This window comes from Protomyctophum bolini (assembly GCF_963924005.1).
Source record: "Protomyctophum bolini genome assembly, chromosome: 11".
NCBI lineage: Eukaryota > Metazoa > Chordata > Actinopteri > Myctophiformes > Myctophidae > Protomyctophum > Protomyctophum bolini.
In genome coordinates this window covers 1114872-1131619 of record NC_137872.1, presented here as the reverse complement: position 1 = coordinate 1131619, position 16748 = coordinate 1114872, and the positions used below count along the sequence as shown (strand labels likewise).

Sequence of the window (16748 nt, the reverse complement as noted above, 5' to 3'; positions counted from 1 at the left end):
CTGACTGTGTGGTCACTCACCCTGACTGTGTGGTCACCCACTCACCCTGACTGTGTGGTCACTCACCCTGACTGTGTGGTCACTCACCCTGACTGTGTGGTCACTCACCCTGACTGTGTGGTCACTCACCCTGACTGTGTGGTCACTCACCCTGACTGTGTGGTCACTCACCCTGACTGTGTGGTCACTCACCCTGACTGTGTGGTCACTCACCCTGACTGTGTGGTCACTCACCCTGACTGTGTGGTCACTCACCCTGACTGTGTGGTTACTCACCCTGACTGTGTGGTACTCACCCTGACTGTGTGGTCACTCACCCTGACTGTGTGGTCACTCACCCTGACTGTGTGGTCCTCCACAGGATCTTGTTAATGGCCTTGCAGGGGAATGGACCTGTTGGCAAACAGCTGTGATCAGAAACTATTTGACGAAAACTATTTGCGTGCGTGCGTTATTAACAGTTTGTAGAATGTGTAGAATAGTTCAACAGGTCAATACAAAAGAATGCAAGAGGATGATACCAGAAAAAGACTTGTATATATCAGGGTACTCCATGTTCAATTCATCAGAACATTTAAAGACATACAGATAAATATACACTTCTATGCAAAAACTAAAGTTAATGTGTCATCATACGCACGGTTAGAAAAGAAAAGGTGTACAGTATAGAAACATAGCGGTTTTGAAGTAGTCTAGGGATTCACATTTCTTAACGGCTGTTGGTAGGGCGTTCCACATTTTAGTGTGTGTGTGTGTGTGTGTTTGATTGATTGATTGAAATACTTATTAACAGTTTGCAGAATTACAGTACATTTCAAGCACAAACTCAATACAAAGACTGTTAACTGTGAGTGGACGACCCAATTAAAGCATTACACTTGTTTACAAGAGGGTCCACCATGTTCAATTCATCAAAACATTTAGAGACGTACAAATAGACACTTCTATATAGTCAAAGAACAGAACAGGATTTCATCATAATGGAAGCAAAAAGGGAAAAGAAACTTATACAGTGAGGGGAAAAAGGGGGGGGGGGGGAATTGCAGCCGTCCCTTTGAGAGCGGTTTTGAAGGAGTCAAGGGATTCACATGTCTTAATGACTGTTGGTAGGGCGTTCCACATTTTGGTGACATAGGAGCGAAAATAATTTAGTCCCTTGTTTGTGCCGAATGTGCCGTGTCTGTGTCTGTGTCTGTGCGCGTGTGTGTCTGTGTCTGTGCGTGTGCGTGTGCGTGTGCGTGTGTGTGTGTGTGTGTGCGTGCGTGCGTGCAACAAGTCTCACCATAAGGTATAGAGGAGGACACTGGTTGGTGGATATAAGGGTTGCCGGGGGTTACGGGCCAAACAGAATACCCCCCGTCGCTATGGGAACTGACGTAGGAGTCTCCCGTCCTCTCCCACACCAGGCTCTCCAGCTGCTGCAGGATGACACGCACGCACACACACACACACACACACACACACACACACACACACACACACACACACACACACACACACACACACACACACACACACACACACACACACACACACACACACACACACACACACACACACACACACACACACACACACACAAAATATCGTATCGGTCAGCAAGGTTCAAAGACAATTAAGGATGAAAAAAGGCTAGGTCTCCCTATATGGTATACACTGTATGGGCGCACACACACACACACACACACACACACACGCACGCACGCAGCAATAACGTTTGATCTCATGCCTGTACGCTAAAGCCTTTCATCTCCTCCATGATTATGAATACCTTATTGCTTTCTAGCAGTATACACAGTACAGTGTATTCAGGAGGGACCTGCAGCCCATCGACCTATACTGTATGTCTCTGTTACTACAGGACTCTGAGCTGCTTCGCTGCAATGCGTTCTAACTAAGAGAGACGTGGCAGCGTTCCAACACACTGCTACAAAAAGTTCTTCTAGGACAAGTTGGGCCTGCAGCACCGAGGGATGCTCAAATAGAACACGGGCCCCATTCACTAAGCCCCTCATTTTGGGTGTAAAATAATTTCCCACGTTAGTAGTCGATAGAATATAAGGCATTCTAATCCCATGTAAATCTGCATAAGAGCAGATTTACAGGACATAATAGTCCTGTTATTAACGCTAGACGTCTTGTCCTGTTTGTTAACCCATTCTGGCCGGGAACCCATTTTGGTGTCATCACTATGTTATGCTTTAGCTATTGAAAAATAGCAGATCTACAAGCTCATAGCGCGCCACCGAGTGGCGCGCTACGAGCTTGTAGGTCTGCTATTTTTGAAAAATCGACTGACATTTTTAGAATCTGATCTCAGGTCAGAATGGGTTAATCAGACCAGTGTGTGTCCAGTGGGAAACCTCGTATGAATCTGATCTCAGGTCAGAATGGGTTAAAACATGGGCCGCTATATGCTCGATAACAGGCTTGATAAAGTCCAAAGCTTATTGATAGCGGGTACACAATAAGCTTGTTATCGGATTTTGGTTTCGGGTATTTGGTTATCGAGCTCCGTACCTATCCCTGTTTTCAAAGTTCCATCTTCTGGCTAAACTCCTGCATGTTTTACTTGTTATATATCCTTCCTTATGGATCTTCATTAACACATTTTGTACATAATACGTCCTGAAACGTCATAAGGATTGGAACCGAGAGGTGCCTTAGACGTCTGTGGACGTCCTAGCGACGTCCAAACGACGCGGGGCGAGATAATAATATTCAGAATAATTACTTTTTTTTTTTTTGGCATTTCGCTTTTCGCTTGCAGTATGCTAATGCTCTGTGAAACTATTAGCTTGTCATTGACTCCCATGCTAGCGCGGCGGAAAGAATGACTCGTATCTCCTGATCCAGGGCGCTCTCCGTGGTGATGAATGGATCGATATGCTGGCGCTGCGTTTCTGCTCCTCATCCGTCTCTCCCGCAAAATATGAACTCTTTTTGGAGCGTATATAAATATATTATGATGATCGGAGATTGTGAGGTCACTTTGTCAGTCAACTTTTTTAAGAAAGTATTTCCGGTTCATGGCTTTCAAAATAGAAGCGATCACTACTCTGGCGATTACTCTGGCGCAAGCAGCGCCTTTATTTTGATGCAGTTCCGGTACTAAATGTGTTAATGTCCCTATCAAATAAACACAATAATAAGTTAAATAAAAATTAGTCGACACAAAGGTTGGCCGACATGCACTCTCAGCAGAAGGAGCGTCAGTCTTTTTTTTAAATATATTTTTAGTCCCCATATATGGGGGACAAGGGGAGACCAACCTAGTCCCCATATATGGGGGACAAGGGGAGACCAACCTAGTCCCCATATATGGGGGACAAGGGGAGAGCAACCTAGTCCCCATATATGGGGGACAAGGGGAGACCAACCTAGTCCCCATATATGGGGGACAAGGGGAGAGCAACCTAGTCCCCATATATGGGGGACAAGGGGAGAGCAACGGACTTGAACTCATGCTTCCTTCATGCCTGAGTGTCCAAGTTGCTCCTTTACACCTGACAGGGGGGAGTTTCCCTGGTTGGACGTAGCGCGTGGAAGGAACACGTTATTCCAACCAGTTCCTTTCCCCTCCATCAGGCGCCCCGGCTGGCCAGGGGGAGGCAGTTTAGAGACCAGGATTACTGCATGTTTTTGTGAGGGTACCTACCCTAGGGGACACGGGGAGAACATGCAAACTCCACACAGAAAGGCTTTTTCGCCAACCCCGCCTCGGGTATGGGCACTGATGACGTGGAGCGTCAGTCTGACAGAGAAACGTTTTTCTTTGGGTCAGTTACCTGTCAGTCTGACAGAGAAACATGCTGATTGGTCCAGTTTACCTGTCAGTCTGACAGAGAAACGTGCTGATTGGTCCAGTTTACCTGCTTGCCCAGGAAGAGATGGTCCGGATGTCGAGCGCTCAGGTCCCATAGGACCACCAGGCCTCGGTTGTAGCCAATCAGAATCTTCCCGGGCAGCTGGGGGTGTTCCTGAAGAGATTCCACCGGCCCCAGAGACTTCCCACACCGGTAGTCGTCTGGCAAGCTGAGGAAAAACACAAGGTCAACAAAAAACAAAAAATATATATTCAGTTATGTTCGTAACGAGAAAAACTAAAACTAATTCCGTTTATAATTTTTTGTAATACACAATAATCATCGTTTGTTATTTTTTATTATAGTTTTTATTTAGTTCAGTTAACGGAAATTACTTTTCAAAAAACTACCAATCCCTGCTTTTGAAACCCATTGACATATGATTTAATAACATTATTATTATTATTATTATTATTATGATGTATAATTTGACCTGCCGTGTCCTCATACATCTCTTGGTTAGACAGGGAAGAACCATAACAGAGGAATGCTATGTTTAATGAGCAGCTATTTTGTTAAGTAGAGCATATAGGAATTGGAGCTTAATGAGGTTCAAACATTAAACCATTCTGACCTGAGATCAGATTCATTCGAGGTTTCCACTGGACACACACTGGTCTGATTAACCCATTCTGACCCGAGATCAGATTCTAAAAATGTCAATCGTTCTTCGATTTTTTCAAAAATAGCAGACCTACAAGCTCGTAGCGCGCCACTCGGTGGCTCGCTATGAGCTTGTAGATCTGCTATTTTTCAATAGCTAAAGCATAACATGATGCTATAACACCAAAATGGGTTCCCGTTCAGAATGGGTTAAAAAAGACCCAAGCCAAGCCAGTGGAAAAGACTCCTCTAGGCCCTGGCACAGGACTACAGCTCATCCAAACAACAACAACAACCCATGAAGCCAGGAGTTGTGAAGCAGGGAAGATGTTCCAGAACCGCACAGCAAAACCCTAGAGAGAGAGAGAGCCTGAAACCGTTTATGTAACCCTTGGATGGAAGTGTCCGTTTCAAAATTAAACGAAGACGTCAGTGAGCGACGTGTGTGTTCTTTCTTTAACAGCAGCACTATAGACAGCAGAAAGAAGATCAGAGAGAGACACCGCATTGAGGACTGGCCGAGGACTCGGGGAGGACTGGCCCAAGCCCAGGACTAGGACTGGGGGAGGACTGGCCCTAGTCGAGGACTAGGACTGGGGGAGGACTGGCCCTAGTCGAGGACTAGGACTGGGGGAGGACTGGCCCTAGTCGAGGACTAGGACTGGGGGAGGACTGGCCCTAGTCGAGGACTAGGACTGGGGGAGGACTGGCCCAAGCCGAGGACTAGGACTGGGGGAGGACTGGCCCTAGTCGAGGACTCAGGGAGGACTGGCCCTAGTCGAGGACTAGGACTGGGGGAGGACTGGCCCAAGCCGAGGACTAGGACTGGGGGAGGACTGGCCCTAGTCGAGGACTCAGGGAGGACTGGCCCAAGCCAAGGAGGACTAGGGGGGAGGACTGGCCCTATCCGAGGACTTGAGGAGGACTCGGGGCGGACTGGACCAAGCCCAGGCCTCGTGGAGGGGCTGAGGATGCAGAGGACAACAGTGTGACGATAAAGCAGAGGATGGAGGGTTAGAAAGATCTAAGAGGAAGAGAAAGTGAGGTGAGGGTGAACTCTAGTCTGTGGGCACTTGGCTGCAGATGAGGCAGAACCGACCCTGAGAGATAGCCTGCCACAAGAGCACGCACACACGCACGCCACGCACACACACACACACACACACACACACACACACACACACACACACACCTCTGACTGGTTGGGGAGGGCTGACTGACTGAGGATCCTCTCCGGAAGCAGACAGGCAGAAACCCAACAAAACATTCCATTGTCTCCCTCTCTCTCTCTCTCTCTCTGCTCCTCTCCCTCCTCTCTCTCTCTGTCCCTATCTGTCTCTCTCTCTCCCTCTCTCTCTGTCCCTCTCTCTCTGTCCCTCTCTGTCTCTCTCTCTCCCTCTCTCTCTCTCTGCTCCTCTCTCTCCCTCTCTCTCTGTCCCTCTCTGTCTCTCTCTCTATCTCCCTCTCTCTCTGTCCCTCTCTCTCTGTCCCTCTCCCTCTCTCTATCTCCCTCTCTCTCTCTCTGCTCCTCTCTCTCTCTGTCCCTCTCTCTATCTCCCTCTCTCTCTCTCTCTCTCTCTGCCTCTCGTTCCATGAGTATTTTTAGGGAATCCAGCATCCTGCTGCAGAACCCTGATGAGCTTGTCTGTGCGCATGCAATGTGTGTGTGTGCGTTCGTGTATATATATATATATATATATATTTGCGTGTGCGTGCAATGCATGTGTGTGTGTGTGTGTGTATGCGTTCGTGTATATATATATATATATTTGCGTGTGCGTGCGTGCGTGCAATGTGTGTGTGTGTGTGTATGCGTTTGTGTATTGGCGCGTGCGTGTGGGAGAGATTCGACTAAACACTTCCCTGAACCGGAACACCAGGTTTTGGCAGCCGGCACAAAGCCGCACTGTCCAACATCTTCTCTCCCATCTGCGCACACGCGCACACACACACACACACACACGCGCACGCACGCACACGCACACACACGCAGACGCACGCACACGCACACACACACACACACACACACACGCAGCCTTATCAGGGCCCTTGTTAGGCTTCAATTCCGCCCACTTCCATAAACAAGCGTGTGTAATGAGGGGTTTGGCCATGGCCACTCAGCCAGAATGAGGCTGTGTGTGTGTGTGTGTGTGTGTGTGTGTGTGTGTGTGTGTGTGTGTGTGTGTGTGTGTGTGTGTGTGTGTGTGTGTGTGTGTGTGTGACTGTGTGTGTGTCTGTGTTACAGCAGAAACACAACAGCACACTGTTTTTGCCAGCGTAACAAACGGTACAGTGCAACGAGCAACGTTAATATACACCATGCAGTACAGCACAGCACAGCACAGCACAGCACAGTATAGTACAGTACAGTACAGTACACATGTCCTGCAACAACACATGTCCACCACATGTTTCTATAACGTATATACAGGAGGAGTCGTCTATATGGAATGGAAAGAATGTATGTATGTACGGTACTGTACGGAAAGAAAGACTGAAAAGAACAAATGAGTATTGAGTATGAGTATATGACTGCCACATATCTCATAATATAGAGTATGAGTATTTTGTATTTGTATTATGCATTGTATGTATAGTCATAGCACGCCATAGTCGCGAACGCAGTGAGCACTTACTATGAGACCTAGCAGATCATGTCTGTCTGTCTGTCCGTGTGTCTGTCCCGCTATCCAAATATGGAGTGTGTTGCATCAGCAATGACTCAGCTCCATATATGGGCACAAAAGGGGCCAGGTCCACTCAGCTCCATATATGGGCACAAAAGGGTGTGTGTGTGTCTGTCCCGAGTGATTTGTCATTTATTCTAATTGTTATTGCAATTTACGATCTGCGTTCGCTTCCCGCGTTCCCGCGTCTTACTCGTACATATGTATAGCATAGTAGTATAGATGTATAGTTTATATGTATAGTTTAATTATATAGATATTCCACTGTTACTTTCTTAGCTTACGCATGTTTCATGATAAATGCTTTTATGTGATGTATTCCCATGCTTTTGTTCTTGCTTAACTCCTTGGTAGCCATGGACGTGATCCCGAAATACTGCCGTCTTTGTAATGGGTGCTGAAAAAGCATTCGTTGCAACTTGCTTCGGGTGCATTTTAATGAATTATTGATTCGAGGTTCACGAGTGAGTTTATGAGCATGGAGTTATTAGTGTCATGTTCCAGTCTATGGAGCATGCACGCACACGCATGCACACACACACGCACACGCACTTCTCACCTCTGCATGACCTGGTCCTGGTGCAGTGATTGGTTCTCCCTGAGAGAGAGGCGGGGCACATCCAGAAAGTACACGCCCCCTCCCTCGGTTCCGACGCAGAGCAGGTCACATGACCTGAGGAGGAGCAGCACGGTCACCCGGGTAGCGCTGGAGAGGAGAGGAGAGGATTTACCAAGGGTTACCAACTCTCCATCATTTAGCTGGGGACCACCTTCAAGGACCACTGGTGGTCCCCAGTGGTCCGGGGACCACCTGGGAACCCCCTCAAGGACCACTGGTGGTCCCCAGTGGTCCGGGGACCACCTGGGAACCCCCTCAAGGACCACTGGTGGTCCCCAGTGGTCCGGGGACCACCTGGGAACCCCCTCAAGGACCACTGGTGGTCCCCAGTGGTCCGGGGACCACCTGGGAACCCCCTCAAGGACCACTGGTGGTCCCCAGTGGTCCGGGGACCACCTGGGAACCCCCTCAAGGACCACTGGTGGTCCGCGGATCACGGATTGAAAACCACTGCTTTAGAACATTGGAACAAATAATCTTACATCTCTTTTTTTGTAAAACAAAAAATAGAATGAAAATAGAATCCAAATACATAATGTGCTACAGTATAGCCAAAAAAAAGAACAGGCCATATTTAATAATTTTACACTGAATAATGGTTTTAAATCAGCGGAAAGAAGCCGATCCACACAAGCTGTTTTTTAGAATGCATGAGCATTTTTTCTAACGGATGAAACGATTCAGATGATTATGCAAGAATTATAATGATGATTATATCAAATAATTGCGATGGATAGTCCAAATAGGTTATATGGATAGTAGCGTTATAGGTCAGGTGCTAGTACAAAACCGTTCCTTTATATTATTGTATTATTAATAATTTATATATTCATAATAATATTATTACATTATTCAAAACATTTAAAAACATTTTTTTAAATAATGAAAATCTGTGATCTACAAGCTCACGATGGCTCGAATCATGAGGTATGGTGAGCTAGTATATCTGCTATTTTTTCAGTACTTTTGTGCGACACTTGTATGATGAAGCAGGGCATTAACTTGGAATAAATATATATAAATAGTTAATGTGAGATACAAGATTTCTTCCCAACACCAGCGATATCTGACTCCAATTATGAATTATAAGGAGGCGGAGATAGTTGTACCTGAGGGAGTGGCGGCACAATTCTTGCTCAAATCGATTTCCCTCCGACAAGAATTGAGATCACGATTCTAATTTTCAGTTCAGGTGCATCACCATAATTATGGCCACATACAAAAGCATAATTTTAACACTTTCTGTACCCTTTAATAAATGAATAAATAGAATCTTGATCATGTTTGAGGGGGGTAAACTAATCTTTAAAAATCTTTAAAAAGACATATGTTCTGTGGTAGTTATGGTGCTTAGTGTGAGCGGTGCTTTACTCAGGCTGTTTAATGGATGATGGAGTCGAGTTAATAATAATAATAATAATAATAATAAATAATAATAGAGTCGAGTTAGACTGACTGAGTGTGTTTTAACAGCGGGAGAACAACGGGCGAGCGACACTTGAACGTCATTGGCTATCGCCTAATAATCGCCCACTATCGCCGATGGGACGATGTCGCCTCAAAAGGCCCTTAATTATTTTCATCTTTTCGGCTGACGTTCCTCCGCCCACTTTTCAACCAACGCTAGCCATGATTCATGACTCTCGTTTTTCATACGAGAGTCATGGCGCAACTGCACCCTGTTTTACGCGGTCGCTACATTTACAATCAAAACGTATATATAAACATTCCGATTTCAAATATAAAGTACTCACAATTTGTCCCACGGGTGTTAGTTAGTTGCTGCACCAGCGATTAGCACTGCTGCATCCCGCGTTGTTTAATAAAAAGCATTTTTATCCGAGCTGTTATTTTGCCATTGGCTTTCAACTACGCGCCCCTATCGGTCGGGAGGAGGGTGGCACTCGGTGTGTTCGATATAGGCACGCTGACCGCCCTGCCAATACAGACTAATAGGCGAGTGCGCTCCCGGTGTGCAACTGTGGATTTCCCAAACGAACCCCGTTTCAGAAAAGTAGCCGGGGCGCTCGGACAAAAATGCTTTTTTATTAAAGAACGCAGAATGCAGCAGTGCTAATCGCTGGAGCAGCAACTAACTAACACCCGTGGGACAAATTGTGAGTACTTTATATTTGAAATCGGAATGTTTATATATACGTTTTGATTGTAAATGTAGCGACCGCATAAAACAGGCTGCAGTTGCGTCATGACTGTCATGATAATCATCATGGCAGTCATGTTTCAGGGCTAGACCATCGCCAGCTATCACCACCGGGGCCCGTTGACCAAATAATGCACTTCCGGAACATTCGTCTGGCTGTCGCCCGCTGTTAAATCAGACCAGTGTGTGTCCAGTGGAAACCTGGTATGAATCTGATCTCAGGTCAGAATGGGTTCATCAGACCAGTGTGTGTCCAGTGGAAACCTGGTATGAATCTGATCTCAGGTCAGAATGGGTTAAAGCGTACTGTGAGAGGCGTGTGGAGAGACAGCAGGAAGTGAGTGAGTGTGCAGCGATGGTGAACGTTCACTACTCACACTGATCCAGAGAAAGAACACCTGGACCGCACGCACACGCACACGCACACACACACACACACACACACACACACACACACACACACACACACACACACACACACAGACGGACGGACAGGCAGGAGAAAGCAGTGGTGGAAAGTAACTAAGTGCACTTACTAGTAATGAATCCATTTTGACCTGAGATCAGATTCTATAAATGTCTTCTACATCCTGACATCCTGACTTCTACTCCATTACATGAGTAAAGTAACAGAGTAATGTCAATTATATTGTATCATTTCAATATAATTATTTTAACCCATTCTGACCGGGCACCCATTTTGGTGTTGGCATCATGTTATGCTTTACCTATTGAAAAATAGCAGATCTACAAGCTCATATCGCGCCACCGAGTGGCGCGATACGAGCTTGTAGGTCTGCTATTTTTGAAAAAATCGAAGAACGACTGACATTTTTAGAATCTGATCTCAGGTCAGAATGGGTTGATCAGACCCAGTGTGTGTCCAGTGGAAACCTCGTATGAATCTGATCTCAGGTCAGAATGGGTTAAAATCACTTTGTAGATTTGTATTCATTGTATCTATTGTATATCTACACGCTTGTGTAGGCAAGCTTGCAGAGCTGCCGTTTTGAACATTTATACTTTTGTATATTTTGATACCTGTGTACTTGTTATTCAAGTATAATTTTAGATGCAGGCCTTTATACATTTCTACCGCCTAACGTCTTCTTCCACCACTGAGGAAAAGACACAGAGAACAGAGTGACAGGAGTAAACAGACCACTATAGAGGTAGACAGTGAACAGAGGGGCCCAGGAAATTAATGCCAATGCATTTTGACCATAGGCATTTCTTAACCCATTCTGACCTGAGATCAGATTCATACGAGGTTTCCCACTGGACACACACTGGTCTGATTAACCCATTCTGACCTGAGATCAGATTCTAAAAATGTCAGTCGTTCTTCGATTTTTCAAAAATAGCAGACCTACAAGCTCGTAGCGCGCCACTCGGTGGCGCGCTATGAGCTTGTAGATCTGCTATTTTTCAATAGCTAAAGCATGACATGATGATAACACCAAAATGGGTTCCCGGTCAGAATGGGTTAAATGATTTATTTAAAGACCTTTTAAGCCTCGTAGGAAGCCAACTCTTGTCGTGACAAATCATGACAACAAACACAATATTTCGGGGCCAAACAAAGAATTAGAAAGTAGAAATAAACGGCAGATTACAACACTTTTTTTTGTTGTTTTTCTTCTTTGTAATTATTTGTTTGGTCCAAAATATTGTGTGTGTTGTTGTCATGATTTGTCACGATCCGAGTTGTCTTTGTCCGCGGCGTAACCGTCTTTAACCCATTCAGACCGGGAACCCATTATGGTGTTCAGCATCATGTTATGCTTTAGCTATTGAAAAATAGCAGATCTACAAGCTCATAGTGCGCCACCGAGTGGCGCGCTACGAGCTTGTAGGTCTGCTATTTTTGAAAAATCGAAGAACGACTGACATTTTTTTAGAATCTGATCTCAGGTCAGAATGGGTTAATCAGACCAGTGTGTGTCCAGTGGAAACCTTCGTATGAATCTGATCTCAGGTCAGAATGGGTTAAGAAGTGCCTATATGGGGAAAATGCATTGAGATTCATTTCCTGGGCCACTCGCCGTTCTGAAAGGGGGAGGGACTGCGACGCTCTACTGGGGTATAAACAGTGAACAGAGGGCCGACCGCTATAGGGTTAGGTATAGAAAAGATTTGGAAATGATAATTAAAAACAAAAGATTAAGGGACCCATAAAAATGTGTCTGCGACCCACAAATGGGTCCTGACCCACTGTTTGGGAACCATTGAGAGAGAGAGAGAGAGAGAGAGAGAGGTAGAGAGAGAGCAACAGAACACATACCTGCAGCTCTCGATGCCCGGCCGCCCCGGCAGCATGTAGTCACACACCTCCTGGAGACAGACCACGCCCTCTCTCCTGACTCCGCCCACCTCTCGGGGGGCCCCGCCCACCAGCTCCCATAGGTGGATGGTGTTGTCGTCCAGCAGCGACAGCAGACGGCCCTGTCATGTGACCAAGAAGAGTCTCAGGACAGGCGTATGTGCGTGTGTGCGTGTGTGTGTGTGTGTGTGTGTGTGTGCGTTTAACATTTAACTTCACTAAATATTCCAGGTCCCCTCGAGAGAGACCCGGAAAATAGTTTTCCTCATAGACTTTTTAAAGAAGTATTTATTTAACCCATTCTGAACGGGAACCCATTTTGGTGTTAGCATCATGTCATGCTTTAGCTATTGAAAAATAGCAGATCTACAAGCTCATATCGCGCCACCGAGTGGCGCGATACGAGCTTGTAGGTCTGCTATTTTTGAAAAATCGAAGAACGACTGACATTTTTTAGAATCTGATCTCAGGTCAGAATGGGTTAATCAAGACCAGTGTGTTGTCCAGTGGAAACCTGGTATGAATCTGATCTCAGGTCAGAATGGGTTAAAGACGGTTACGCCGCGGACAAAGCCAACTGGAGTTGTGACAAATCATGACAATAAACACAATGTTTTGGGGCCGATCAAATCATCAGAAAGAATTAAGGATACAACACGGTTTGTTTAGTTTTTATTCTTACAAATCATTTGATCTCTGTTATCAATGATCTCCCTGGGTAGGAAATGAAGTATTGATGGATTGATTGATTGATTGATTATTCTCCATAGAGACATTAATTCCACAAAAACCAGGGGATGAGTCAGGACTCTCTATTGTCTAATTAATAGCATTAGTCACTATTCTCACTATGGCCGTTCGTATAAGCATCGTCAGTGACAGACAGTGTGTGTGTGTGTGTGTGTGTGTGTGTGTGTGTTGGGGGTGTTACGTACGTACCTGTCCAGGTAGGAACAGTATCTGAGTGACCGCTGCAGTGTCCTTGTGTAGTCCGGTGAACTCCACACCTGGCGACCCATAGCTGGGAGGAACCGTTAAGGAACACGGACAGTAGCACTATACGGTAGATTTGGTTGTTTTCGGGGCAGAAAAACATCTGATCTCCAACTTTTTGTGCTTGTTTTTTTGCCAGGTGCCTGGACTACATTTGCTATTCCCTCTAAAGCCTGGTCACAACGTAAGGCAGAGAAGCATAAAGTAAAGCCTGGTCACAACGTAAGGCAGAGAAGCATAAAGTAAAGCCTGGTCACAACGTAAGGCAGAGAAGCATAAAGTAAAGCCTGGTCACAACGTAAGGCAGAGAAGCATAAAGTAAAGCCTGGTCACAACGTAAGGCAGAGAAGCATAAAGTAAAGCCTGGTCACAACGTAAGACAGAGAAGCATAAAGTAAAGCCTGGTCACAACGTAAGACAGAGAAGCATAAAGTAAAGCCTGGTCACAACGTAAGGCAGAGAAGCATAAAGTAAAGCCTGGTCACAACGTAAGACAGAGAAGCATAAAGTAAAGCCTGGTCACAACGTAAGACAGAGAAGCATAAAGTAAAGCCTGGTCACAACGTAAGGCAGAGAAGCATAAAGTAAAGCCTGGTCACAACGTAAGACAGAGAAGCATAAAGTAAAGCCTGGTCACAACGTAAGGCAGAGAAGCATGAAGTAAAGCCTGGTCACAACGTAAGACAGAGAAGCATAAAGTAAAGCCTGGTCACAACGTAAGACAGAGAAGCATAAAGTAAAGCCTGGTCACAACGTAAGGCAGAGAAGCATAAAGTAAAGCCTGGTCACAACGTAAGGCAGAGAAGCATAAAGTAAAGCCTGGTCACAACTTAAGGCAGAGAAGCATAAAGTAAAGCCTGGTCACAACGTAAGGCAGAGAAGCATAAAGTAAAGCCTGGTCACAACTTAAGGCAGAGAAGCATAAAGTAAAGCCTGGTCACAACGTAAGGCAGAGAAGCATAAAGTAAAGCCTGGTCACAACGTAAGGCAGAGAAGCATAAAGTAAAGCCTGGTCACAACGTAAGGCAGAGAAGCATAAAGTAAAGCCTGGTCACAACGTAAGGCAGAGAAGCATGAAGTAAAGCCTGGTCACAACGTAAGACAGAGAAGCATAAAGTAAAGCCTGGTCACAACATAAGGCAGAGAAGCATAAAGTAAAGCCTGGTCACAACGTAAGACAGAGAAGCATAAAGTAAAGCCTGGTCACGACGTAAGGCAGAGAAGCATAAAGTAAAGCCTGGTCACAACGTAAGGCAGAGAAGCATAAAGTAAAGCCTGGTCACAACGTAAGACAGAGAAGCATAAAGTAAAGCCTGGTCACAACGTAAGGCAGAGAAGCATAAAGTAAAGCCTGGTCACAACGTAAGGCAGAGAAGCATAAAGTAAAGCCTGGTCACAACGTAAGGCAGAGAAGCATAAAGTAAAGCCTGGTCACAACGTAAGGCAGAGAAGCATAAAGAAAAGCCCGGTCACAACGTAAGGCAGAGAAGCATAAAGTAAAGCCTGGTCACAACGTAAGGCAGAGAAGCATAAAGTAAAGCCTGGTCACAACGTAAGACAGAGAAGCTATCGGCGGACGTATCCTCCGGAACAGCCGTCAGATGTATTTCCCCCGGATACGATATTTTCCCGACCAATCCACTCACGGAGATTGTAAACTGATTTGTAAAGCATCAACGTCATTTCCTCAGGCGATACTTCCGCTAAAATCCCACAAATGATAGTCTTTACAGCGTAGGTCTTGCCCAGGGTGCTCCGAACGGCATAAAAACTCATACTCTGAACGTCCGCACAAGCCATAACACAAAGCCATAACACAACACCATAACACACAGCCATAACACAACACCATAACACAACACAGTGAGTGAACCAACAGAAGAAAATGTAAATGAATGTCCTACTTCATACTACAGCATCACACAACAAAAAGCATCCAAAGTAGCAGAAGCCACGTGCTTGGAGCTTGTAGATCTGCTACTTTTGCTTCTTGCATGTGAAGTGAATTTGAGTCCTGAAAAGCAACCGTTGTGTACGAGGTTATAATTTCTACCCGACAGAGACGATTTATACTAGAAGGTGTAAGAGCAAAGCAGATGAGACAACAAGACGTTCACCCTGTTGTACATCTCTCTGTTCCGGAGAAACACCATGAGTAATAATAGTGCTGTAGCGCCCAAATCCTAAATTTGTGGCACTACTGGTTGCCGACAGTGGGGTTGTAGTTAAGACGTGTGCTCCAGGAAGTGACGTCCAAACATGTGCGTATAGAGTTGGTATAATGAGGATATATTATCTGTTTCTGCAGGCCTATAGTCACTACAGCATACATATACATTAATGCACTAAACGTATAAAACAAACAGCCTCTTAAACACAGTCTGAAAATGTTTGCCTCTCGTCAGCAACACCTGCTGCTTGATTGAGATCTGATTAAATGCCCTTCCAACCTTCACATTGACCACACCCCTCGGTGGACATCATTGGCCACAATATAGGAGACTCAAATGGCGCTTACAACAAGTGTCATTGTTTGTTTTTGGTACTAGTGGTAGTGCGAGAGGATACATCATTTTAAGTGTACTGGAAGAAACGGTAGATATATTTTATGCTGTGCGGTGCTGTGTTGGGCTGGGCTGGGCTGGGCTAAAGATGCCTAAAGCAAATCACCAGACGCAAGGGAGGAGATGTTTCCTTCTTCTCCCAAAGAAAAGGAAAAATATTTTTGCGTTTTTGTTACAATATTGAAAACATTCTGTGGGAAGGAGGACGACTGAGTTAAGCAGTCACACCACCTGGCCTGAGTCAAACTACAACTGGACTCAGAGCTGGGTGTGGCTGCACACCTGTTGTGCACCATGGGCTTGATCAAGGTCACAACAGGATAAATCTCCACAAACACTCAGGAGAGAGCATCTGTCCGGACAGTATGGAGAACGCCTCTCCTGTGTAAAATAATATTATTCCCTGAACATGGAGGAATGAAGGTACAAACTCAAGAAAACTGCCCTGTGTTGTGTGCTTCCTTGCCCTGAGGTAGTGACTATAGTCGGTCACACATTCTTTCAAATGTTTTTTAATGGGTTATCTGCGCTCTCTGTCCATGCCTGTTCCCGAATGGAGTGGAAGTTAAAGCACCTGACTCGTTTGTTGTCTGGTTGGGGGGGGGGGGGGGGGGGGGGGGGGTTATATCCTGCCCCGTCAGTGTTCTTGTACAGTCTATTGTCTATTGCTTCCGTTGCACTGTAAATATGGAAACGATAAATCATAATAATAAAGTTTCATGAATATCTGCTTAAATCCATTCATAGTTATTTTCTGCTAACAGACAGACAGGACAGATTAAAATAAACACCCTGCTGCTGCACATTGCTGTGGGCAGGAAAACGAAACGCACGCACGCACGCACGCACGCACGCACGCACGCACGCACTCATATTCATAACGATGTCTCTGTCCCAACTATCTCAGTCCTTGTTTAAAACCCATTTCGGTG

The 16748-nt window shown here is 45.6% G+C and overlaps 1 protein-coding gene across 1 annotated transcript in view; it reads right to left on the bottom strand.

Moving 5' to 3' along the window:
- llgl1 (LLGL scribble cell polarity complex component 1) overlaps nucleotides 1-16748 on the bottom strand; it is an 80859-nt gene that overhangs the window by 44818 nt on the left and 19293 nt on the right. The window contains exons 3-8 of the mRNA XM_080777071.1: nucleotides 13199-13280; nucleotides 12221-12381; nucleotides 7716-7862; nucleotides 3873-4035; nucleotides 1283-1418; nucleotides 339-393 (exon numbers count right to left, since the gene is read on the bottom strand). Coding sequence (XP_080633197.1) covers nucleotides 339-393; nucleotides 1283-1418; nucleotides 3873-4035; nucleotides 7716-7862; nucleotides 12221-12381; nucleotides 13199-13280 — 744 coding nt within the window. The remainder of the gene's footprint in view (nucleotides 1-338; nucleotides 394-1282; nucleotides 1419-3872; nucleotides 4036-7715; nucleotides 7863-12220; nucleotides 12382-13198; nucleotides 13281-16748) is intronic.